Source organism: Gymnoscopelus braueri (genome assembly GCF_963280865.1).
Source record: "Gymnoscopelus braueri genome assembly, chromosome: 6".
Taxonomy (NCBI): Eukaryota; Metazoa; Chordata; class Actinopteri; order Myctophiformes; family Myctophidae; genus Gymnoscopelus; species Gymnoscopelus braueri.
The window spans coordinates 34740331-34768178 of NC_137607.1; the positions used below are offsets into that span (position 1 = coordinate 34740331).

The 27848-nt window shown below is 40.5% G+C and overlaps 1 protein-coding gene across 1 annotated transcript; it reads right to left on the minus strand.

Annotated features, from left to right (window-relative positions):
- Nucleotides 1-11332: 11332 nt before the first annotated feature.
- Nucleotides 11333-27544, minus strand: ttc39c (tetratricopeptide repeat domain 39C). The gene is made up of 14 exons (XM_080431137.1): nt 27364-27544; nt 25378-25426; nt 21538-21666; nt 20218-20332; nt 19362-19722; nt 17462-17630; nt 17036-17129; nt 15706-15813; nt 15462-15571; nt 14324-14447; nt 13408-13505; nt 13203-13307; nt 12802-12840; nt 11333-12391 (listed from the first exon to the last, which is right to left on the minus strand). The coding sequence occupies exons 1-14, from the start codon at nt 27507-27509 to the stop codon at nt 12302-12304; spliced, it is 1737 nt and encodes a 578-aa protein (XP_080287263.1). The 5' UTR covers nt 27510-27544; the 3' UTR covers nt 11333-12301.
- Nucleotides 27545-27848: the final 304 nt, after the last annotated feature.

Genomic DNA, 27848 nt, shown 5'->3' on the forward strand with positions numbered 1-27848 from the left:
TAGCCGATCTACAAGCTCACAATGCGTTTTTTTAAAAACATTCTTTATAACGAGTACTTTTACTTTTGGTACTTTAAGTACAATTTGATGCCAATACTGTTGTACTTTTACTCGTACATTTTGAATTCCGGACTTTTACTTGTAACAGATTATTTCTAGATTGCAGTATTGATACTTTTACTTAAGTAATTCACAGGAGGAGAGCAGTTATAGGCTCCCTCCACACAATGATATTTAATTCAATGGTGGTAGAAGCAAGCCTTCTCGGATTATTTTATTTACTCAAGTAAAAGTAGTAATCTCAAAATGCAGAAGTATTCTGTTGCAAGTAAAATTACTTGAAGTAGCATACCAAAGTAACAGTACTCATTATGAAAGGGCATTTCACAATTGTTGGGGATATGTCAAAAATAGCAGATCTACAAGCTCACAATGTGTCGCATTGCAAGCTTGTAGATTTGTATTTTTGAATAGATGCAGTAACAAATAGGGCTTAATTGGTTAATGTATGTTTTGTAATGATCTAAATCTACACTGTAACTAATGTTTGTAATGAGATGTATACAATATTGAAAAATGGGAATACTCTATGTACAGTATTTCCATTTTTACTTCCATATTACTATAGTAGCCAACCTCAAATTTGTATGTGTAAATGTTTAGTTACTTTCCACCACTAACATAACAAACTGACATATCTTTCTGTTTCTCTCTCCCTTTCACAGCTGTCTCAGCTCTCTCTTTCTCAGCTCTCAACTCTCTCTTTCTCAACTCTCTCCCTCTCAGTGCTCAGCCTCTCTCTCGCTCGCTCCCTCTCTCTATTTCTCTCTCTCCCCCCCTCTCTCTCTCCACAGAGCAGGATGGAGCTGTATCGCATCCAGTTGATCAACAAGTCGGTTGCAGAGCGTGGCAGAAGGGCGGACAGGTTGATCAACGTTCACGTGGACAACCTTAGGAACCGCCCCCTGTCCGATGACGACATGGAGGTCATCACTGCGTGCATCCCTGAGCTGTACACTCGCATCGACCAGACGAGGGCCCTCTCCTCGCTCACACTGGTCGACAAGGAGCTGCTCAGGCCTCCAAAGGACTTCACAGTGGCGGTGCCGCTTCGTAAGCCAGAGCCCCTGTGGTATGGTAAGGTAAGTACATGGTATTACTGTCGTTTCAGCCACACCTGGAAGCAGCCCACCGTGAAGCCACCGGGGGTGATGCCCACTGCAGATACGGCTCTCTACCAGGTCTTCTCCGGGTCCCTGGTGACTCCGCCCCACCCCACCACCCTAACATCACCCTTCAATGGGTGGAGGCACGCCCGCAACCAGTACGACCTCGTGGAGGTCTCTGGTCAGCAGCTGCCCAGAGTCATCTCCTGTGTGGAGACGACATGGGAGAAGGGGGGACGGGTGCTCCATCGCCAGTTTAGGGTGACCGTGTATAGGACAGACGGACAGATGATGCTGTCTGTGTTCTGTAGCTTCCCCGGCGATAAGGTACGGAGGCGTTTTGTCTTCAGCGACGGGGCGCCTTCCCCTTCTACGCAGGGGAAGAGGGAGGCTGATGTCGATGAGACCATCGTCAGAAGCCCCCCTCGAAGCAAGCCACGTCTAAGACTGTAACGCAGACAGACGTGGGCTTGTTGAAACACCCATTCAAAGCTGGAGGGAAAACCACTTAGAAGTGGAGGCGCATGGGGCACCTGGAACCCCTGAAAGGGGCTGCTGGCACCACCTGAATGAGCGGAGGGGCAGGAGGAGCCGGGACTGGAGTAGATGCTGGTAGAGAACAGTATCCTCAGTGGACATCACCGCGCTGGGACTGGAGTAGATGCTGGTGGAAACCCTGTCGGGGAGGCACCACTTGAAGGAAAGGCGCAGTTTGTGAGTAGGTGAGTCTGCCTGTCACAATTATTACATGATCGCCTAATCGCAATTATTTGAGATAATCGCAGTTCTTTTTTGCATAATCATCATAATCGTAATAATCATTTCCATGTTAAAAATGTTCATATGTTTTTAAAAAAATGACAAAAATTGTGGACATTGCAGATCTACAAGCTCAAAACGCATCGCATCGTGACGCGTTTTGAGCTTGTACATCAGCTATTTCCATTATTAATGTTTTATTTTATGTGTTATGTTTGTCATATCTGCCCTGTGCAACTTTTGTTTACGGAGGCTAAAAGCCAACCAGAAATATAATTGTTATTCATAGTGTTCCAACAATGATGTCAGTGTGTCGTGATAGGATCAGGTTGGCTGATGCCAGGGTGTGTCCTTGCCTCTGGGGCACACTGTTGCTCCGATTGTATGTTGTTTGTTATAATGTTGTGATATTGATAGGTCGTTTAATGTTAAGTTGAGGTTAAATTAAGGGGTGGTTGACGACTTGATAGGGTTCTGACTTTTAATATCGGGTAGTAATAGTCGTATTAGAAATTCTGTTGGCTGACGACTTGATAAGGTTCTAACTTTCAATATCAAGTGGTAATAGTCGTATTAGAAATGCGTGTTGTTGTTCAGGAAATCCACCCCCCCCACCCCCCAAAAAAAACAAAAAACAAAAAAAAACATTTGTCTGTCTATCCATGTGATGTTCTCTAGCCCTGGCGTCTTGTGGGGTCAGGCTTTAGGTAGCGTCTTGCACCTGAGCTTTTCTGTTGACTAACAACTTTCTAGGGTTTTGACTTTTAACATCAAGTAGTAATTGTCGTATTAGAAATACGTGTTGTTGTTATGGAAATGCACCCCCCCCACCCCCCCCAAAAAAAAATGTCTGTCTATGTGATCTATGTAGCCTTGGCGTCTTGCGGGGTCAGGCTTTAGGTAGCGTCTTGCACCTGAGCCTTTAGCGTCTGTCTGTCTGTGTGTCTGTCTGTCTATCTATGGGGCGCCTGGGTGTGGTAGAGGTAAACGCACTCTCCCACCACCGCAGCAGAAAGCTGGGTTCAACACCCAGCAGTAACGGCGGTGCCTCCACCTTGGCCGGGCGCTCCATCAAACACAATTGGCCGTGTTTACGGGTGGGAACTTAATCTGGCTATGGATCAAGTGACCGTCCTTTTTGCTGCACGGCAGAAGTTACTGGCAAGTGTGTATGGGAGGATGCACACAGTAGCTTATACCTCTCTCCAGCTGTGGAGGTGGTTGTGGCGCCAGCAACAGGGACTTAAGGACACTTGGGGACAATTGGGAATTGACGATGACTAAATTGGGATCTCCTCTCATGGATTGACACCTTGACGTTGGTGGAGGAGCTTGCGTTATCCCAGTGACCCAGAGAGCTAAGCTCCTGGCAGGTGCCACCATGCCGGGCAGCTCAAAGGGTAAGGGATCAGACTAAGGACAATCCATAGCTAAAACAAACATGTTACAGAAACCAAAGCATTCCAGGCAGGAGATACCAGCCACGACAACACCTGTGCAAGGTAGACGCCCCTCCTGGGAAGGTTTGGCCATGAAATGGAATCTCTTGGACCCAAAAGAAACCATCAGAGATGGAGCCTGGTATGTAAGAACTATTATATAAACTGTTGCATGACTCATTATGCCAATATTCCTTAGTATTGTTTAGGATGTGTTCAGAACAGAGCTCTGCTGTGAAGGAACTGGGGTAACACTTTACTTAAAGGCTGGGTCTATAATGCATTCTTAATGCACTTCTAAGGCTTCATAACACACGTTATAAATATTTATAACTATGCATAACAACTTATAACATTCATTTCAAGGACCCCCAAATTGATATATTTGGCAACAGACCCCCATCTGAAAATCTATTGTGCCAAGGACCCCCATACAAGATTTATGTTTAAAAAATCTGATCGGGCAGAGAGCTTGTAGATCGGTTATTTTCAAATGGCCAATGTTTGTGATGCTATATTAACTAATTTAGCTGGGGACCCCCCCGGAACTCCTTCAAGGATCCCTGGGGGTCCCCGGACCACAATTTGAGAACCACTGGCTTAGGGAACCCATAAGACAGTCTTTGCTTGAATTGTCATGGTTTAGTTTCTGCACACCTTAACAGGAAGTAGATAAAATAATTAAATCAGAGGGGTGGTGTAAAGTAACTAAATTTACTCAAGTACTGTACTACAATTTTGAAGTATTTTACTTTACTGGAATATTTCCAATTGTCAGTACTTTTACTTCTACTCCACATACATCTCAGAGGCAAATCTTGTACTTTTTACTCCACTATTATTTGAAACCTTTGGTTACTTTGTAGATTTAGATTATTACAAAACATACATTAACCACACTTAATAAAACGCTTAATACAAGCTCACATGATCGGCTATTTTCTAAAGATTTTTATACCTTTTTGAAAACTTAAACATAATTGCATTCTGAGTACTTTTTACTTTTAATACTTTAAGTACATTTTTATGCCAATACTTTTGTACTTTTACTCAAGTAACTTATGAGTACTTTTTCCACCACTGGTGGTGGGAGGGACATTAGGACTTGCATTATAAACTGAGTGAGTAAATGTCCTGGTTTTCTGTTCACACTGCAGGCTAAAGGAGACAAAAAAGAAAGCAGTGTCTGCTCTGAGCTGACCTCCACCCAGGAGAAGCTGTAGCCTACAGCACCGCTGACCAGGTGAGGAGTGGTGCAGCCGCCCGTCGCTTTTAATACCGTAGATTTAACTGACGGGGTCGCAGAGGAGACAGGGGCAGTCAACCAGTGTAAAATTATCCTTAAGATTAGTAGGAGTTGCAGTATGTTATGAACACTACAGCAATTCTCTCTCTGTCCTCTGGGCCTAAAACGCTTGGTCTTGGAATGGAACAGCAGGCCTTTTACAGCTCATTTCTTTCTACAAACATGGAGTTGTCCCTTGATGACGACCATCGATTATAGCAGTGGTTCCTAAACTGTGCATTTGCATTTCTAAAGTGATAATTTAGGGACTTTTAAGACCTTTTTTTAATACCAAATTGTCAAATATTATGTAAGAAAGAGGCAAACATTGTGAAAATAGCCGATTTGCTATTTTCACTATTTATCTGCGGAACAGAGTCAAACTAACTGCCTACAATTCCTAGTGCTTCAAGGTGGGGGTCCCCTGTTCAAATATGATTATTTTGGGGGGTCGCAGCCTGGAAAGTTTGGGAACCCTTGGATTATAGAATGGTTCATTTCATTTTTTTTACTTGGTTTATAGTTAGACAGACAATGGTTTAACCAATTTAGACCTGTCCTGGGGCCTTCTAAAACGCCTTCTAACTAACGTTTTCTGATTTGAAAAAATAGTGATTATGTTGCTATATACTGTGTGTGTGTGTATATATAACGAATGTGACACAGATGCTGTTCCGGATTGAAAGGTATAAATGTATAGGTTTAACAGGTCTATTGCTTGGCTCAGTCTAAAAACTACAAGGAGCTGGCCATTAAACCATCTCATGGTTTTGTGATCTCATTACATTTTCAAGCATGTAGAAAAGGCATGCTGGAAAACGTACCATCCTCCATGTGATGGTTTGTTCACGTATAGCCTGCCCTACACACATTTATTTTTGTGTAGGGCAATTTTCTTTACTACTGCGACATGTTGTGTTGCTATAAGCATTGAGACAAAAAAGTTAAAGCGTGCAGTTATGTTTCTGACTATGCGCCTTGACACAGCAGCAACGAGAAAGATAATCCCAGTCTGACTTTACCAGGAGCAACACTTTTCTCTCATCAGACTGTACAGGAGCGGGTGTGCAATCAATCACTTTAAAAGTAGATTTATTAGAAATCACTCACTGTAGTAATTATTCTGTAAATGATGCATCCTGCCCTGTGAGGAAGCTGAACTAAATTAGTCACATCACCCCAGTCCTCCACTCCACCACCTTAATGTGATGTTGTGTGTTTGTCCCCTCCAGCTGCTGAATACAGCCCATGTCAGTACCAGTGATGTGTCAGGACTCTACGCTAAGCTGGACAGGAAGAAAGGGGTGATACTCAATTTCTTTTTTTTCCAGATGGATTTCTTCATATTTTTGTTACTGTGGATTGAACAGAGAGTGCATTCTAGCTGATTTTATTTAGGTTGCAGTAAGACAATCCAGTAATCCATTTTCTTTTTTTTTTTAAACTCCAGGTGGATCACCAGAATAGTCGGGTCCATCAGTGTCCATTCCTCAGTCATCTCCTCAGTCATCTCAAAACTTGACTACTGCAACTCCCTCCTTACTGACCTCCCGGCATGCATCACATAAGCCCCTCCAAATGATCCAGAATGCAGCAGCACGTCCGGTCTTCAACCAGCCAGTCTTCAACCAACCTGCTCCCAGCTGCTGCCCACACAGATGACAAAACACTGATGTTGGCCTACAAGGACATATGGCACCCTCTACCTTCAAAGCCTGATCCAACCCTACAACCCCTCCTGCTCACTCGGATCAGCCAAGGCATGAAAGGTGAACATTCCCTAGCACACCTCGGGACAACGCTCCACACGCCGACCTCACCCCCTAGCACTTCACTCTCCCTGTACCCCTTCCTGCCACCTTCTGCCTCCAAGATTTTGGTCATTCGTTCTCATGTTTTTGTTAGTTGTATTAGGCTTGTTTTTCTAGACCACAATATTAAGAATGTAATTTAGATTAGCAGTTTATTTAAACAGATGCTAGGTGCGTTTTTTTTACCTGGAATACCTGGTAGTTTCAGTATACAGATTAATATTTTTGATATTGTTTAAGCTGATGCTAGGTTCTTGATTAACGTTTCATCCTAGTTTCTTGAGGCACTACTACACTGTCTCTCTACTACAATGCCTAAATTGTAATATTGAAGTGATTTATTATCTGCTCATGCACTTTTAAAGAGAAATCATTCCAATCCGTATACAACTCAGACCACCAGAAGTGGGCTTGAGTCCTGTGGGGTGTACCTGAGTGAGGTATGTTGAAAAAACAAGACGGGTGCTTGGACCCCTAATAATTCAGGTCAATTCGGCCTAGAGTTAAATGAAGAAATGGAATGTCGTCATTGTGCAACTGATTGTGCCAGATTATATTTGAAGTTGAAATATTTTCTTATTTAAAATAAGTGTTAAATACTCTGTATTTTGTTATAGATGTCTGTTCAATAACAGGGGTCTCCCCCCATATCTCCAGTTCTTTAGAAAATTGAAAATACATTTAGAAGGATACCAATTGTTTTCCAATCAGGAGAGAGAACGCATATGATGACACTGTTGGGCCAAAGTTCCAGTTGTCCAGAATATATCTCTAAATTCAAATGTGTGGAATGCAGGATGAACCCTACTGATTATAGTGACCCCATGGCCTTTCCTCTAGCAGTGGTTCTCAAACTTAAAAATGTCAAGGACCCCATAACTCTGAGAGTGTACAAATGGAACCTTTATTATTTAGTTCCATTTGTACACTCTCAGAGTTACAGTCCTGTAAGGGTCCGTTTGGACCCCCTCAAGGAACCCTGAGGCTTTTAGAACCACTGCTCTAGCACCTCCTTTGAATACACAATGTAAGCCCCCCTTGTAGTGTGACTGTATACCAATCCTGTGAGGAAATACTGGTTTTAAATATATATATATATATATATATATATATATATATATATATATATATATATATATATATATATATATATATATATATATATATATATATATATATATATATATATATATATATTCATATTCCATTTGGAACAAAGACTGAGGGTCTTCTAGCTGTAGATGTTACTATATTATGATGATTAATTTCTGAATTGCAAATGTTTTCAAATGCGGGTATATTTCTGAAGGGGGGGGGGAAAAGGAGATTTCAGGGGCAATTTATGTATGTTTTGAAATATGAAAGATGGCTACATGAAAGATTCAATTGGAGAAATTGTTTGGGAGGAGTATGAACAAGCATGTTATCCATAAGAAATAAACTCAGCCTTGTGGAAAATCTACTGTGATGGACTTGGAAAGTGGTGGACTTGACGTTTACAAAGCATGACATAATGCATATGTGGATAGAACTCTTCTTCATTCCCTATAGTGTTAAAGCATCATAACATTATAGCGGCTGTGGGAGATTTCCATGGTAGGAGTCACAAAGACTGCCTATACATTTTCTACAATGTTTCATGCTGCTATATATTTATAGAAACTGTCAAATGTTTGTATGCTACCAATAGTGTAGGCTAAGCTAATATACAGCAATTTTGATGTTGGGCAGATTAGATGTCTCCTGTCAGAATTGACAATGAAAGGCTTTTATTCTTGAGGTGGGAAAACATGTTTTCTTGGAAGTTTTAAGAGGTAATATGTAAAAAAATAACATAATTGCTTCCATCTCATGGAATGACATTATGAAATAGTTAATTAAGTATTCAACTCCAGTTCAGTGTCTTGGGAATCAATGCAATTTGCATTAGTCACCAAACTTATTCCTAAGGCGTAGTGTGTACGACACCGCCACCTGCTGTCCATAATATTGAACTACAATAATTAACTACCTGACTCTTGTACACGAATTTCCAACATTAAAACAGTAGCTGTTTGCCTATCTTATTACTTTAATTAGATTGGTGCAGCCTGAATTAAATCACGACACTAGGCTTCTGCGTTTTACACACTTAATTATTAGGGTTTTATTATTGAATTCTATTGCTAGAGTGATCTGGGTGCAGCTGTGCTCAGTTATATTATGGGGTGCTCCTCGGGGAACGTGCCAAAATATCGCGAGACTGTCCAACATTGCCAGTCTGACAACCAAATATTGCGATACTACATAGCCTGAAACGATACCTGCCCCCGTTTAGATGCCTCAATAAAATGATGTACTATGCACATCGAAAAACCAGTGATCACAAAACTACCTGTGATATGTCTTCTTTTATATTCCTGAACCGATTGTATGACAAAGGTCGCAATCGTTCCGAAAGTGTTTGTTCATAAGCTGGTCAAGTTGGCTCTCATTCACTGCCAGGTATTTAATCGAACTTCCGGTGCGAGTTTGCCATCAATGGGCAGCGTTGCCATGTCCGCTTTTTATAAGCGACTTTGGGCTTGTTTTTCTCTAAAGTTGATTATAAATATTGGTACAGTAGTTGCGGTTTGTGTTTTTTGGGGGGCTTGCTTCTAACTTTATAAGCAAGCCCCTAACTTTATAAGCAAGCCCCCCCCCCCCCCCCCCCAAAAAAAAAAACACAACCTGCAACCACCCTTAAGAATCTAAGTATAAAAGGATAACACAAAAGCCTAAAGGGCTTATTTCCATTGTGGTCCTGTGTATTAAATTCATCGAGACATTTAAAGACAAGCAATAATATACAATAATATGCAAAAATATGTACAGTAAACAGTTGGGGGGGGGGGGGGTATTTCCACTGATGAGCTTAGACTTGTTACAGGGACCATGCAGTTACGAATTGCAGATACCTGTATGGTACTCCAATGAAATCAAATGCAACAGTATGGGCTTTCTTACATGTGTGCTGCTAGCCTATGGTGCTAACTTTCCAGGAAGCCCACCTCTTAGACACAAGACACAGAAATCATGCCATCTTATAATGAGCATTAGAGAGGATTCGGATCAACTAATAATAATAATTAATACCAATAATAGGTTATTATAGAACGTTCTGTGGTGTTTAGGGACATCAAAGAGTAACGTTACACATCTTACTTTATTTAGCTGTTATATTAACAGTTATCAGGCACCAAATGAAAAGTCATTCTTTAGGAGTCATACATTATGATTTATATGTTAACTCAACTTGTTTGTTAAACCAGTGGTTCTCAAACCTTTTCATATCAACACACACCCATTTGAAAATATTTTGTGCCAGGGACCCCCATACAAGATTTGTGTTGTTAAATTTTTTCAGAAATATTCAAAATGTTTAACCTTTTCTCTAGATTTTTTTTTTAAATAGCCGATGTATGTAGGGTTAAAGTGATTCAACCTATTTTGATGCTATTAACACATTTTGCTGAAGACCCCCTGGAACCTCTGCACGCACCCCTGGGGTCCCAGGACCCCACTTTGAGAACCACTGTTATAAACTGAGCTTGAGGCAAAACCTTAAAGAAAAGAGAAATCTGGATTAATTGACAACACTTTATTGTAGAGTTCAGTAGCACACTGGAAAGCCATCATCATCCTTTTACATGTACAGTAACCATATGCTTAATTTATACTCTGTCGTATTCCATGTGGATCTGCTATTTCCGCCACACACCGCCATACGACAAAGTATAAATCAGGTGTCGCTCTCAACGGGGCCCAAAGGCAATATGAACAAGGTGAAAACATAACATGTTATTTCAATGGCAAAAGTGGCTCAGTATTTTGGTAAAACAAGTGACAATCCTACTGTTTATTTCAACGTCACATCACTTGTACTGCCCTGACCACCGCTTCCTCCATCAGCCAACTCAACATTTACAACATTTACATCCATCACAATCACAGTAGCTGGGTCCAACAAAAACACAAGTTTCAACCTTGGTAGGGGAGGGGGGGGGGATACTGTGATAGTCATTTTTTTAAATTGCACTCAAAATTAAGATGCCCTCCCCTTGTTTGCTCATTATTGCTAGGTGACCATACCTCAGAGTACTTCTTACTAAAAGGCAGAAGGTGAAGGTAACCACTATAACCCTGTATACTATGTTGTGTGTCAAATAGCGAAAACATCCGATCTACAAGCTCACAATGCGTCATGTTGCAACACATTGTAAGCATGTAGATCTGCTCTTTTCGGCGAATTTTCGCCTATAGGGACGTTAGCGTTCCTATAGGGATGCTAGGGTTCATTTTGGTTAATACATTAGATTCTAAAGACCTACTTCAACAGAGTTCAAGAGGTTGGCTTAACCCACTCCTCTGGTAGAACTATTTAACCGATAAACAGCCTCTCCAATTAGCATGACCACTTGCATGCAGGCCACAAAGGGACTTGTGGGTTCGAGACCTAGTCCCCCCCACACTCCCAAAACAAAGCTGTAGTCATCACTAACATTAATGGTGCCTGTAAAATAGAATGTACATTGCGTTATGATATTAATTAACTCGTCACTGGCATGGCCGGATAGAAAAGCCTGGTTGCACTAAAAATACTATCAAAATAGGTTACTAGTATTATGCATTCGTAATGCTGACCTTAAGCAGCACCTTTTCATAGTAACTGTTACAGTACGGAATCCATGTTGATACCAAATGTACACCGAAAAATCCAGTGTGTTAATTGTACCGGTACTCTGAAAGTGTAAAAATGTACCCTTGCTGATCTAGTTTTACACTTTCCAAGTTAAGTCTGGAGTGTTAATTTAACTCTGTTAATTTTAATCTGGGGATAGGTGTATATATATACATTTCATAAAGTATTGTCTAAGTCACACCATGCACAGTGCACGGATCAATGCCCATCATTTTCAAATGAACAAAAACTATTTGGCTATATTGAAGTCTGTTGAAGGGCACAGGTATTTTATACAAGACACTACATGGAAGCGAGTAATACTACATAGCAATGTATTCATGTCTGTGGTGTGTTAAAATATACCACAAGCATAATCAACTTTATGCACTGCTATTTGCCCAAACCAATGGAATTTAATCAATTGTGCTATAATTACATGGTAATTTATTAAGAGCAATGTTTTGATATGCTCCCCAGGCATAAATATGAGTGGCCCATGTCCAATAACGAAGCCTCCTCATGCCGTGGGTCAATTCACCGGACTAAGACAAAACAAAACAAAGAGTTGGAAATTGCAAGTAAGAGTCACTATCTCTAAGAAACTGCCATTAAACTAGTCAGACAGTAGGATATTGTAACATACTGTAAGTAATATTGAGTAGAGTCAGGTATTAAAATTTAAAAATATTTCCCTAGTGGGTAGGGAAAGTGCACTTCAATGATTCCAATGTGGATTGCTAAAAAGATGTATTATCTTGTTATTTAATATGACCCTGGTGAATTACTGGCAATTAATTATATTTCATTATTATTAGGTTAATAGGATTACAGTTCAGCTTGTTCATTCTTTTTGTTTTCTATGTGAAAAACACAACCACCAGTTTTCCACTATTCAAGGTACAGTAAAGGAACCAATTTGTGAGATGATTTCATTTCAAGGCTTATTTTCTTCTGTACTGAATGGTTTACCGAAGGGAAGGGGGGTATGACTAAAATCCTCAAAAACGCAAGTCAATGAGAAGAACTGTTACCATTATGTGAAACTGTTAACTACGACATTTGGATGTGAACACTTTAAAATGGAAAGCCTGTCCATTAAAAGCATAGCTTGGGTCATATGGTAGATTCCTTTCCTGGGGTCACTGCGGCACCACTTCCTTCAATGAGGCCAGGGCTGAATGGATGCGCACATGGAGCCTGTTCTCAAAGTCGTAGCCGGTGTAATCGTCCTAAGAGCCAAAGAATAAAACACATACAGTATTGTAGACTCCAGTCAGAAGCATTTTTGAGAGATTGGATTTTTTTTAAAGTGAAAGTGAAAGAGGTCTAGTGTGTCTGTGGTTTTATAAATATTGAACCAATGGAAAGTATTAACAAGAGTTTGTGATTAAATAATAACTACATTAGAACACAGGTTATTTTTCCCATTTCAAGTAACGCTTTTGGACATATTATGTTTCCTCCCGACAGCGACGATATATACATATCATAGTTGTCAGGCAGAAACCCTGTGTATCTCCAGATTTCATATTTCTATTATTTTTTGGTTCATGAATGAATGCCCTATTTTATACTTTGTCATATGACAACGACAATATGCTAAATTGTGTAATGTCTGTGAATGCCATTTAAATGTTACCTTTGCTTGAAGAAGCAGTGATCTCCCCTTCCCCACAGTCTGGATTACAAGAGAAGCAATGAATTAGTAAGGTAAGCATTGACATCATTACTATTCAAATATAAAATTCTATTTTTTTCCTATACTGTAGGCCTAAGTCAATAAAATACACTATCATGAAAAACTAAATGCATATCCAAACAGCTAAAGAAGGTTGCTGTAAAATAATAATAATAATACCCAGCAAGCTTGAAGAAATACACGCACACCAAGGATATCTGAGGAAGGCCTTTGCTGGAATACTCACTACAGGTTCTGTATTAAATTCCATACTATTTGGCGAGCAGAACTTTCTCGAGTTGTGCTGTAACTCAGTAATCAGAAAACACCAAATGACACACAGTACTTGGAAGAGGCTTTACCTCAGGTTGGGCGAGGAGCACACATCCCAGCTCATAAACAGAATATGGCTGTACGTAGGAGTTGATCTGTCGTCCGTACTCGTCTCTAGCCGCCAGCTGAAATGACTGGAAGAGAGAGAGAGAGGAAGTGAATGTTGATACATAGTTAATATCCATAATATTAAAATCAATGTCGCTGATTATTTTTCCCAATGTGAACTCGTACCTGGACAGCATCTTTTATGTTTCCATGACATTTGTGAATAGCGCCGAGGAGGAGATGTTTCAGACCCCTGCATGACGCCTCGTCTAAACTCTGTAACACTGGAACAGACAGCCAGAGGACAATAACCACACTGTAACCAGTGGTGGAAAGTAGCTAAGTACATTTACTCAAGTACAATTTTTAGGTATTTTTTTTACTTTACTGGAGTGCTTCCAATTTTCAATACTTTTACTGACGCGTTGTAAGCTTGTAGATCTGTTATTTTCAAAAACATTTGAACATTTGTGAAATGGGACATTCTGCATAATGAGTACTTTTACTTTTGGTACTTTAAGTATATTTTGATGCCAATACTTTAGTACTTTTACTCAAGTAAACTTTGAATAAGGGACTTTGACTTGTAACAGAGTATTTCTACATTGTGGTATTGATACTTTTACTTAAGTAAAAAATGGGAGTACTTTTTCCACCACTGCCAATAACCACACTGTAACACTGGAACAGAGAGGCCAATAACCCAACACAACAACACAACAGCAAATCACAGCTGCTCAGAGTTCAAAAACTGTTCCAATACTTAGTCGAACGACCAAAAAATCAACTGATTAAACATAATTTTTGGTCGTACAACGCGGTAAAGTATACATTTGCCTTTCCAATGCCTGGTTCAGCACAGTAGTAGTTCTCAAACATTCAGGACACCTGAATTGATACATATTTGACCGCGGACCCCCAATCTGAAAAGATTTGTGTTCTAAATCGGATCATTTTTAATATCCGTAGTATAAAATAATAGAAAAAGTGGTTAAACTGATTGTGATGATGTATTAACAAATTTCGCTGGGGACCTATAACGCCTTCAAGGACCCCACTTTGAGAACCGCTACAGTACTGGATCTTTTACGGTGACACTTACCCTGATTCATCATCTGCAGTTTAGAGGAGGAGCAGTTCTGAAGAGCCTTCCACAGGTACAGCACCTCAATGACACCCAGGATGCACAGCTCTCTGGACAGGACTGTCTTCCTCAGCCTCTCAGCCTGGTGCAAGTCAAAGAAAGAAAAAAAAGAGAGGACCTCTAAGCTTTATGCTCTCATGTTTTAAATGGTTTGTGTTTAAATGTTTTAAATGTAATGGTGTGATGATTCTTTTTAATGCAATTGCCTATTGTAGCACTTTGAGATTTTCACAAATGCTGAGTGCATTATAAATAAAATCCATTATTATTATTATTATTATTAAATGTTTTTCATTTGGGTTTTTGTAATGATCACTTGTGGTGACAAATCTCAACCTAATGCTTAATTTACATGTTGTGAGCTTGTAGATCGGCTATTTTTGGCATGGGACACCTGTCAACTTCGTACAATGAAGTATAAATCAGGCTTAAAGGGCTATTTCACTTTAAAATCATTTCATGTCTACTCTGACTTTTGTGTGTACCCCAGACAGTTTTTAAGTTGCTCGATTTAATATTTCAATATTTGATTTTGATATTCATTTAATCAACCATGCCCCCTCCTATATAAGCCCTTTCAACTTCAAATTGGTGGACTATGGACAGTTCATAAACCTGCCTACCTGCCTGCTGGCTGTATAAAGAACCTTTCTAGACAACGCACCCGGTAAGACAATACTGGAATAAGTTTGACATTTTTATAATAAGTTATATATATATAGTTAAATATGTTTGACTCTACACATCTGAGAGAAAAAACTGCAAAGCAGAATGCCCGCAGCACTCAAAATTAAAACAAAAGTCTCAAGGTGCACGGCCCAACAATATCATAAGAACAAGAAAACAGCCAGCACTCAATGAATGTCCTTTTCACATAGATTTATTTTGCCTCACGCAGACAGAGCAACGGATGCGTTTCAACCTAATCGGACCAATTAGGGTTGAAACGCGTCCGTTGCTCTACGTGAAAAGACATTCATTACTCAATGGCTGGCTGTTTTCTTGTTCTCATGACTCTATACACCTGCCAATAAAGGTTTCTCATTTAGATCTCAAAGTAACACCAGCTAAAAAGCAACATGTAGATTAAGCTCACCCTCTTCAGGGCAAACTGCTCAATCTGGTTGTTCTTCCTCTTGAACAGTTTCTGTACGTCTTTGAAAACGCCGCTCGCGCCATCCAGATCACCTGCTGCACCCTGGCACACTGAAACCAAAACATAATATCAAATGACATACAGTTGTAATCAAAACAAATAGTTAATTAACTGACAATCGATCAGAAAGCAAACAACAGCATTATTTCATACAGCTTCAAACTTCCTGTCACATAGTTGTTACCTCCAGTCAGGTAGGCATAGTAGCACTGTGACCAGCGCGACTCATTCTTCAGCCTCTCAAATGACCTGAAGCCATCTTCAAAGCTCAACTCTATCATACTACACCACCCTGAAACAAAGGATAAAATTAAAATAAATGTACTTGTTTAATCACAAGAAGGCATGCAGTCAGCCACTAAGATTTATCCCCAAATAAGTCCTATTTGTGACAGATGTAACATTGCACATGTGTCACTAATTCATACTGTATGTTTTCTGTTTTGTCTATGCCCTAGATTAGAAGGATTTTGGAAAAGCATATTTTATAGCCCTCTCAATAGTACTGGCGATTACCATTGAACTGCATGCTCTTGTTTCCATCATTGGGACGGTTCTGCAGGGTATACAGTTACTGTACCCGTAGGGCGACATCATTCCTGTTGCCTCTCTTTTAGCACACCATGCAGTAATTTTAAGGTGGAAGGAAGCTGATCCACCCACATCCTCTCACTGGATCATCAGAGATATGATTTTAAACATGAACCTCCAAAAGATTCAAAGTGCTATTTGTGGCTCTGAGGCTAACATTTGATAAGACTAGGAATTAGTTCCTTTTCAATATCCTTCTTTCTTTTTTGTTTTTACTTTTACTTGTTTTACATACTTTCTTATTATTAGACATTTGTCCTTTACAAAGTTTAACATTTGTTTCCTTTTTTTTGCTCCATGCACATGCACCGTGCACCACAGATGTATAGACTGATAGACTGCTGGTTGGCCTAAGAACAAACTAGCCAATTGCAGCACAATCATCCCTCCAGACTATTGTGACGTGTCTGGAAATTATCCCTATTTCACATATACAGTAAAACAAAGACCATGCTGTGGCTCAATCTCGATTAATTTCACATCAACAATGGCTAGTTTGATAACAATATTCTCCATAGAGAAAACGGTTTCTATGTGGTTGTCACCCAATGACATTCAACAATCTGACTGACCTCTTCCCACAGTACACTGGCCAACTGTCACCACTTCCTGTATCAAGTCGTTTCAAATTCAAAGCAATCCAGCATTTCATAAGAACACTTATACACGATGGCATGTATCTGGGTTAGGCTTAACTAGCTTTTCTTACAGTAGTCTTGTTATTATTGCTCTGGGTGTGGATGTGTGCGTATACATGTTTGTATTTAAAGTTTGGGTGTGAGCTTTAAGATGGGAGCCTTAGACAAATTTAAACAGCCGTAACATATGTGTACACTTTTTGACCTGATCATTGCAATGACTTTCCAGTCTTTCGTAAAGACTGAAAACACAATAAAAATAACTTTGAAAGGGAAAGCATGTACCTATCTCATACAGACATACATGCTGAATCTCTCTTTGGTCGGATGCAAGTTCTAATGCATCGTGGAAGGAAGCCAGAGCACTGTTAATTTGGCACTGAGGATAAAGAAGACAGAGGACAGACACAAAAACAAACATGTCAAGATATTTAGTTAGTCCACTACCTCCATGAACACTTAGCCAAGGTAGATAGATAACTGAACATGATTTATCATGGCTGATAAATCAACTGTCAGGATTATCAATTACATAATACGAAATGCCAAACTACAATATCAAATTGTATTCTTAACTTATAGTATGTCTATGAAACTTAATGCAGTAAATGCAGGGATGTGATATAGCTTGAGACGAGCCTTGTTTGATCTTATAATTTGGATGATTAACATGTATTATATGTACATAACATAACTCCTCAGTGTGTATACCTCTAGCCTTTGAACCCGTCCTCTGAAGAACATGAAGAGGGATGAGTTGGGGTACACCACTGACTTTCTCAGTAGAATGGCTTTGGCCTCTAACAGGCCTGCGTGAGTGTCAGACCCATCCAGAGCAAAGAAAGGCAGCACTACAGTGTGGTACCACAGGAGAGCCAGCCTGAGAAAAAACACAGAGGAAATGCTTATTATATGACTGAATTCATTCATGAGCCCAGAATAGTTAAAATGTCTTCATATTATATGTATATAATACATGCTTAACCACTTAAAGTAAGCTCTATTTCAAAAAGGGAAAAGGGGGATAAAATAGCCAATCCACATGCGACGCGTTGTGACCTTGTTGTGGATCGGCTATTTTTTGCAATTATTTCTTTTTTTACTACATTTTTATCCCACAATTTTGCAACCCCATTTTTTTCACCCAGTGCCAATTGTCTAAGTAATCCTGGGCGCTACACTCCCTCTGCCAGCCTAGGGAGAGCCCAGAGCCGAGCTCATGCCTCCTTCAATGCATGAGAGCTAACAAGCCTTCTTATCACCTGACAGGGGGGAGTTTCCCCGGTAGGACGTAGCACGTGGAAGGAACACGTTATTCCAACCAGTTCCTTTCCCCTCCATCAGGCGCCCCGGCTGACCAGGTGGAGGCAGTATTTTTTTTGTTACTTTTTAATTGATTTCGTCCAAACTCCAGGTTGAACTCAATGATGCATGTTAGCTCTCAGTTAAACTGAGAATTCAAGTACAGTATTCATCATCATACTACATACACACATTTTGATGACTAGCTGTACATAACCACCAAACTGAAACAATGTATGTTAAGGCATTGTCTAATATTTTGCTTATTAGACAATGTGGTCACTCAAATACCTGTACTGTTAACAAACGTGTTAATAAATAATTCAATCAATCAATCAAATAACTTGCTTCTGTAGTCAACTTGTTTTTTGTTTAGTTTTTTTGTGCAAGGTCCCAAGGAATTCCAAAAATCTTTACTGTACTGTATATGCATGGACCAAACTCAGGATGACTCGGTTCTTTCATTATTAACATTTACATGTTCAATATGGTGTACAAACAACAGCCAAAGGTTTCAGCTCTGCTGCTTTCAGTAGCTTTGTCTGTAATATTGCCAAAATGGAAGCCCTCTCTACTTCAATACTTGGTGTTCATATGGGTCTATGTACATACAGTATAGTAGGTTTTCAGGGCCTTTTTTCCTGAAGTAAGTAACATACATTTCATATCACTGTCTGCTATCAGTAATTCAAACACTGTGAGAGAACAAATCAGGCAAGCTATATGTGAGAGGACATCCCCCAATACCATCTGTCAGTCAAGTGTGCGCGCAATATAGACAGCCTGTAGTGGTTTGGGCCACTGTGCTATGCTGTGCCATTAACTATGTTTACAATTGCCGAAAATCCGGTATCCTGAAAATGTCCTATTCCGTCAAGGACAGTGTATTCAAGAAGAGTAAGAAGGAGCGCAATCGATCAAGAAGTAGAACATGAGTAAACACTGGCATGGCCTATAAAACATGCTGAGAGCCGAGGGATTATAAACAATCGAAGACAGATGCTCAGTTTGTTCTCATTCTTCTAGGACAGGTAAAACCTGTTTTATACTTACGGTGCCAAGCACCCAAAATAGCAGATCTACAAGCTCACAATGCGTCGCAGGCTTAACAAGCATTGTTGTTTTTGCTACTTAAGATGTTGCAAGTTCCTCCTCGTGCTGGTATTTTTTTTTTTATGTAGCTATAAACTGCAACATTATACTATCACTCCCCTGTCTGTTGCACAGATCACAGTCAAACCTCTCGCTCTCCTGTCTTCTCTCTAATTTCCTCATGCTTCCTCTTGCTTCTGTTGGTCCGTCTACTCACGTGGCCAAGGGTGCCTTCATGTCCTTGCTCTCGCTGGCGTACATAAGAGAAGACAGGCCCTGGTGACGATCCCCGGGGAAGCCCAGCAGATTGATGATCTTGAGCAGGTGCGGAGGCACCATAGAGATGCACAGGTGGAAGAGGCCATAGCCGAAGCTGACGGAACCTTTGAGTCGGTCCAGGGCCTCCAACGTGACTGCGTTCTCCACCGGGGCGTTGTAGTTGGCGTTGTCCGGCGAGACGGCCTCCTGGTCAACGGAGGATCTCCTCTGACAGGATTCCTGGAGCTGGCTAATGTCACTGTGGCACTTGTTGTACATCTTCCAGGCCTTACGGAGGATCCAGCCTCCTTTGATGTATGCTGTCGATGAAAAAAGGCACTGTTACTGGGACTGAGATGTAAAAATCACTAATCATCACTGCCCTCAACAGCAAAGCACTGCAGAGGGTGGCATGGACAGTCCACCAGAGCATCAGTGGATGTGAGATTCTCTCCATCCAGGATGTATACAATGGATGATGTGTCAATAAAGCCTGTAGGATTATCTAAGATCCCACCCCAACCATGGACTGTTTTGGCAAGCGGTACTCCTGCCAGATGGACAGCAACCAGGACAGCTTTTTCCAACAGGCAATCAGGCTTATTATGGCCTATTGCCAGTCTGCCGGTTACACACACACACATGCACATGCACACGCACACACACGCACACGCACACGCACGCATGCGCACACACTCATATACCTGTATATGGGATGTAACAAATACAAATCTTGAATCTCTAATGTTGTAAATCAACACTAGAGATTCAGCACTTGTGCCCAGATATTTGCGGTTGCATCAGGTTCACTGTACCTGAGAGCTCCTGCTTGACAAAGGAGAGCACAGCCAGATAGACCTGACAGTCAGCGACGATGATCTGTCTCTGGAGGCGGTCCACCACCACCACCCCTGATCTCTGAGAGTCCATCTATGACACAGCCACACCAAAACACATAGATCTCTGAGAGTCCATCTATGACACAGACACACCAAAACTATACTCATCACCAGTACATGACTAACCATACATTAAGCCCTAATAGCGAATCTATCATAATAAACCTTTAATCCTCTTAAGTAGTCTACTATTTTCACATAAAGAGTAAATAGTCCATTTACATTTCAGTAACTGTAATGTTGTTACTGAAGTATTAGTACACTACTACTGTAGTAACCCCAAAATGTCGTTGTGTTACAGTAATGCGTTACTTAGTAACGCGTTAGTCCCAACACACACACACACACACACACACACACACACACACACACACACACACACACACACACACACACACACACACACACACACACACACACACACACACACACACACACACACACACACACACACACACACACACACACACACATTCAAGAGCATTATAAACACCCAGCCTGATAGAGATTTTCCCCAGGGGCCAAACGATCAGAGGCCTCCCTGGTAGTCCCTGAAAGGCACGTCTGTACCAGTAACTAGTCCCCTCTCGTCTCATCCTATCTCTTGATTACATTTCCAAGGGTCTTTTAATTCAATTTTAGGGTTTGTTTGGCATGATGTCACTGCTGTCAGCATCGTTAGGCCCGGAGGATGAGGGCCGTAAACAATGTTATCTGAATTGTGTTACAGCTGTGAATTATGGACCGACAGCCAGCGATGAGGCCATGGACACTATCCAGCAGTAATAGAAAAAAAGATACATGCAGTAACCCTGAATTTATACGTACAATGGTGTCATGAAAAAATAGTTAAAATAACCGTTCAAGCTCACAGTTATGGACAGACCGAGCTTGTAGATCTGCTAATTTTGAAAATGTTTAAGAAATTATACAAAATTGTGAGACATTTTGAGAATTTTGATTGAGAAAAAGATTGCCAGGTTGAAAGTGGTTAAAGAATATTCAAGTAAATATGTCCACTGAGCAGATCTGTATTAAAAGTATTCATTGGTTTCTTTTGTTTTATTTCAGTTTTTTAATTAAGTTGTGCGATCAATGACATGAGTAAACCCTGCTTTTTGAAAACAGAGTTGGAGGGGGACACACATCTGAGCATCTATCCTGTTGTGTTATCCTAGAACTTTTCAGCAAATGTAAACATTTTCTGGGTTCACTTCGGTTGGTTTCTGCACTTACGCTCTTCTTGATCTTGTTTCTGATTGTCTCGATGACGCCGGTGCTGTCGTTCTCACACAGCTTCTCAGTGGTCCTCAGGTCATCGCACGCCATCTGCATCTTCTCCTCCTCAAAGGTCATCATGGCATTCTGAGCAGTGATGGAAGAAGTACTCACATTTTTTATTTAAGTAAAAGTATCAACACCGCAATGTAGAAATAATCTAAAGTAAAAGTCCGGCATTCAGAGTTGAATAGAGTAAAAGTACAAACGTATTGGCATCAATCAAAACGGCTGAAGAATGTTTTGTAATCAAACTCTAATAAGTTACGAGTAACTATAGTTTTCAAATAATTGTAGTGACGTATAATATTTGCCTCTGAGATGTAGTGGAGTAGAAGTAAAAGTATTGACAATTGGGAATACTCCAGTAAAGTAAAAATTAATACCTCAAAATTGTACTCAAGTACAGTAAATGTAATTAGTTACTTTCTATCACTGATTCTGAGACACCAACACCACAAAGAGGAGAAAATTCTAGTTGTGCTTAGGGCTTAGGGCTTATTATATATTAGCCTAACTACATTTATAATGAATTCTTTATGTATTTAATTTTCTATATTAGTACTAATTTCCCAGTACAGTGGCATATTTTTTTAGTAATAGAATTGTTTGTTAAGGTTCTTTTGGCATTAGTAATTATAGTGGTAACGTGTTATATTTTTTGCATGGATATGAAAACAGGTTTCCCTTGAGATTTTGACTTGACCTTTGGTGTGCCTTTAGACACACCAAAGGACATTTGAAAACAATTGATCTAAACTGTGTAGAGAAGAAAGTAACCACAACCAAGCTATGAAAAACAAAAAAACCTACTGATGCGGCATCAGTATGATGTAAGAGTGTATTGCTATTATCATGTTGACTCATGTTTCACACACCAGGCTTAAGCCTGATTTATACTTTGTGGTATGACGGTGTTGCGACGAAGATAGCTCATTTACAAGCTCACAACATGTTGCATCCGCGACGTGTTGTGAGCTTGTAAACTGACAATTTTCGGCGCATGACACTGTCACACGACGGAGCATAAATTAGGCATTACAAATGCACTGTGCTGTGACTGAAGAGACGCAGCGTTATGTAACAACGATCAAGGCCAGGACAAATGGTCCATTCTCAGTAAGAATGAATGGCGGAACCCAGAGACATCTGTGATGCTTGTGTCTATGTCAATATGGAAATGTGTCAAAGCTACAATCTGGGACATCATTTTCATGAATAAAGGTGGTCGGATGGGTGGGCCGCGTGCATTTTCAGAGCATATTTATTTTAACGGTCAATCAATCGATGGTGTTCCACCTTGGATCAATGGAACTAGCGTAGTATACTTGAAGTACTTATTTATTGGAATCACTTTTGAATATTAATGCGGCCCACAGGTTGAGAACCACTGCAGTAGGTGACAGTGACAGCATAAGGTCATGTTCCCACTTTTTCTTTGGTCCTTGGTTTAAATTGCTTTCAATTAACTATATTTGTACAGCACTGTTTAAAAACAAAGTCACAATGGTTCAATGGCTGTTTAACGCTTGCAGCAAATTTCAAACTTGCTAAAGCATGAGCTTTGTGTTTGAGTTTGCATGAACTGTGCCCGTGAAACCCTGGCCTTCTCTCCACACACGTCTGCAGCGTTTCACTCTAATCACGCATGTACTCTATGACGCCCGACATCATGAACATACACACCCACCCCTCAACCCCCTCCGAGGCAAACTTCCATCTATGGACAGAGGATGACGTCAACTCTCGCTTCACAACACACCGGTGCCCTGACATGAGGGGCAGTGACAAGGGCCTGCTGCTCTGTCAACATGTTGTGGATGACCACCCCACCCCCCAGACTATTCATCTGCAACAAAATAAATATTCCTCAGAAGAAGATTTTGTTCATTACGGTAATTAACTAAAATTAACAAGGACAACAGCGGCGAGAATGATGTAATGATGGATTTGACAAATCGGATTATGACAGCTCATGACACCGCGATAAACCCACTCAAGGCAGTTGTCCACGATGATGTAATCCCATCTCCTTACAAAAAAAATTATCATGTTTTAAGGTGGAGGGTTTATGGTTCATTTATCTTGTTTTCAGGGTTTTACTATTATTATTTTATTTTGACTTCAGTCATTGGAATAAAACAACAGGATTCAGGGATTGTTATGTCTGTGAAAGCTCCAACCAAACACCCACAAAAGTTAAAATAACTTTGTATATTCTTTCTTTCTTGTCTTTCTCCTCTGCATTATCTGTAACATGAATGGTGGATCAGAAAAACCCAATGAGAAAAAAAAAGCCTCATTAAATCTCAAACTCAAAAACTCGTTAAAAACAAACTGGAAAACTCATTAAAAACTCAAATTCAAAAAGTCATTAAAAACTCAAACTCAAAAACGAATTAATCTGAGCCACTCAACTAAATAGACAGAGTTGTTTTTTATCAGTGGCGGATACAGAACATGCCTAATGACTGGGCCTGCACAAATCTGAGTCGTTTTTTAGGCTTAGATATTATAATGACTAATGGATGTTCATGTTGTCAATCTGACAATATGATTCAAATAGACCAGGCAAGAACCTCGCCGCATCTGGTGCGTGTCTGAAGCGTGTCTGGTGGAATTACAAGCATTCGTCTACACACTACAGCAGTCATTCTCAACCTGTGGGCTGGGGCCCACTGGTGGGCCACAAGGGTATTGCAAGTGGGCCCCCAAATAATTTGGCAAAACTCTACGATACCATTTTCAAGTGGGCCCTGATCCAGAAAAGGTTAATTGGGAACCAGTGGTCTATAGTGGTTGCGATCAGCATCGCGACCTGAAGGTGACGATACTGCGCCTGGTGCAATCCCAGGCGGTGAGATTATGTTTTCATGAATTGTGGTGCAAGCTGTCAATCTTGGTGGGCCTGGCCCACCCATAGATCTACCCCTGATTTTTGATGAAAAATATGTTCAGCAGTATTTGCTATAAAGTATTGAAAGAGATTGTAAAGAAAACTAAATGAGAATTTGGCACAACTGTTTGCTTCTTGCTAATTGCTTCTTAATGGCCTACAGTATACTGTGTTCATTACACTATGCTTGTTTGTAAGCAAGGTTTAGGTGTTTGCTGTTGAGATTGAGATCAAATGTGTTAAATATTCACAAGTGCAGACAAACAGTTGATTTTTAATGATTTAATTCATGTTGAAATTATCCCTCGCGTGTGTGCCAGGTTAAAGTAATACTAGGTAACGTTTTCAACAAAACTAAAGTTAAATTGTATATCTTTTGCGAGTGGCAAAAGTTTCACAACACCCACTCCGTGAATTTCACCCCCGGAAGCCTTTTATTTATATATTTTCTATTGAACGTGTACGGGGGGGACTTTCCCGGGAAAATGACGTTCCTGGCCAACGTCATGACGTCGTGGCCGACGTCCTCAGGAACTACCGCAACGGTTTCCTGTTTGGCCAGGAACTACCGCGCTATTAACAAAAAGGAACCCCACGCTGATTTTAAGATAATGTAGGATTAGAAGATCGAAAAAGAACAGAAAAAGAAAGCACAGCTCATGGTAACTAATGCTCCACTGGCTAAGAGAAACGATCCGTAGATAGTATAAAACAATTAAAAGATCGCTTTTTGAAACGCTTCCGGCTTCCGGTGAAAACGAATGGAATTCTGGGTAATCGAGGACTCCGGAAATTGTATGCAGTGACGGTAGTGACCAGCAGAGGTTGCTAAAAATCGTTAGTTGTGAATTTGCATTGTACAACTTTAAGATTAGATGCTGTAAAGTGTAGAGGTAACTTACCAGGAAACTCACAAAACTGGCCCCGAAGCTCATCAGTGGACTGTGAGTCCTAAACAGAGATTAGGAGAATATTTGAAAAATTTCATGGTCAGTTCATCTTATGCACAAGAAGGGCTGGGCGATACCATGATTTCAATTTAATATCACGATTATTTCAAACTTTTGTCCTAATTATGATTAATGAAAAGATACCGGTATATGATAATAAATAGCAGATCTACAAGCTTTTTTTTGCATATTTTTGTACACCATCATTGTACAACCAAGTATAATACAGGGTTAAGTGTTTTTCTATCTATTCACATCTTTTCATGTCAATTCATTGATTTATAATGGAAAACAACGTGCTTCTCGATTATACGTTTTAAGGTTTAAAGGTTATAAATCGCTTTTTGGTTCTAAATATCAGTTTCGATACATATATTTTTGGTTAATTGTCCAGCCCTATGTACAGTGTAGGCTAATGATAAAAAAAAATTGCATGGGTTGACTGCACAGAAACGGAGCTGTGACATGATGTCACCACAAAGCCGAGAGAGCACATTTCTACTTGACCGAGGCACTGTGTACCATCTGTCCAGTGGTCAGTCTCAGCATTGAGAAGGAGAATAACCGCTTGATTAACAGCAGAGCTAAAATTAGCTCTCTCTAAAGTGGCAATTTCTCCCAAAGGCACATTTAATAGACCTTGATGCCTGGGAGGGAGTGTTTCAAGAATTTCTATTTCCGTTCCCAGGCAGACGCTCCAACTGTTATGAGGAACGGTTGTGTGTCACAACAACACGAGTACAGTATACAATGACCTTGATATGCAGAGTTGACAAGGCTGCAGGTTAGCCACGTCTTCTTCACACAACATAAATGGCAACATTGTCCTAAGGGTCCAGGGAGCCCCAGGGGTACTTTATTGGGGGTTCAGCTGGTTCTCAGCTAAAAGATACAACAAGTCTTATGCGTTGTGAGCTTGTAGATCTGCTGTTTTCACTATTTAATTTTTCAAATAATTCGCTCATTACTTGTAAACGTGGCAGAAATAATCGTGATATTGATTTGAAGTCATCTCGCCCATGCAGGCCAACCGTATCAGGGGTCCCATCGTGCAATAACGCCAGCTTGCCAAGCGGACATATTGCATGGGACCCCCGATGAGTTTTCACAGACACACGTGACCATGGTGGATAGATGGATGGATGGGGCCAGTGTCCTCACAGACCAAACTCTCACCTCTGTGCTGTAAACTGATATTTGTGCTGTTCTCTGTCAAAGCCTGCATGGAGGATTGCCAGGAAAAGCTACGCTGAGGGCTGACATCTATACTGTAGGTCAGGATAACAGCCTCGCCATGCAGGAAGTAGCTATAATGGACTATAAAGTACAGCTACTAGTATATCCGGACATGATAGTCTTGAACAGACTTGAACAGATTAGTCTTGAACATGATAGACGAACAGATTTGTGCAGTTGTCATGAACACAGGAAACACCATCACTTTAATTGAAATAGCCTATGGAAACAATCCAGTTATACTTTTTTAATTATGTAGGTTCTATATGGACGGTGTAGTAGGCTACAGTAGGCCTGTGTGAAACTAGGCTCTATACTAGATCATCTTTTATTTAGCCTATTTCTGTAGTCCTCCCCAAGCTGTCTAATAGCCTAATGGCTAATTTAAAAAGGTAATAGGCTATTTTGATCTTCATGTGATTGTTGAATTTGATTAACAATCCTATTAAAAAAAAAATTAGCCTACATTTGTTATTCACCATTAACCCATTAAAACTGGGAACGCGTCTGTGTCATTTTACATTTTACATTTTACACAGTTTGTGTTGGCTATTCAAAATAGCAGATCTACAAGCTCACAGCACACTGTGAGCTTGTAGATCTGCTATTTTTGAAAATGGGTTTTAAGCCATGATGATATAGCAATCAATGTGAGATTAATATAGGCTACAATGAAAGAGGAAGGACATATTGTAGGCCTACCTGTATCTTCTGAACAGCTCGTCGCTCTCTTTAAAGCCGTTGTTGAGCAGCATGTTGATGCCCTGCAGGGCCAGCTCAGCATCATCTATGTGCTCTGCCTTCTCCTCCACCTGCTTCTGCTGCTGGGACTGTTCCGGCCCCGCCATTGTAATGTTTATACAGCTGATTGTGCTGTTTGATCAGACGAAACCAAGCACGACAGCGAACAGCATACAAATTAATAATTCTACAGAGGGATTCCTTTTCTAACGCAAACCCGCATTGGGTTATTACGCCGCCAGACAGACAGTGGAGAGACAGACAGAGACGCGCCCCGGGCCGGATCGGCAGAATATAGCTGTCAGACTCCCCGCAGGCTTCCAGGCGGTCTCAGTAGCAGGACAGGCCCCCGGTGGCCCTGGAGGAGAGCTTCAGGCTGCTGCACCCCGACACATTACAACTCTGCATCATTTTATTTGACCCCTGTCTATGCGTTCAGTAATGTT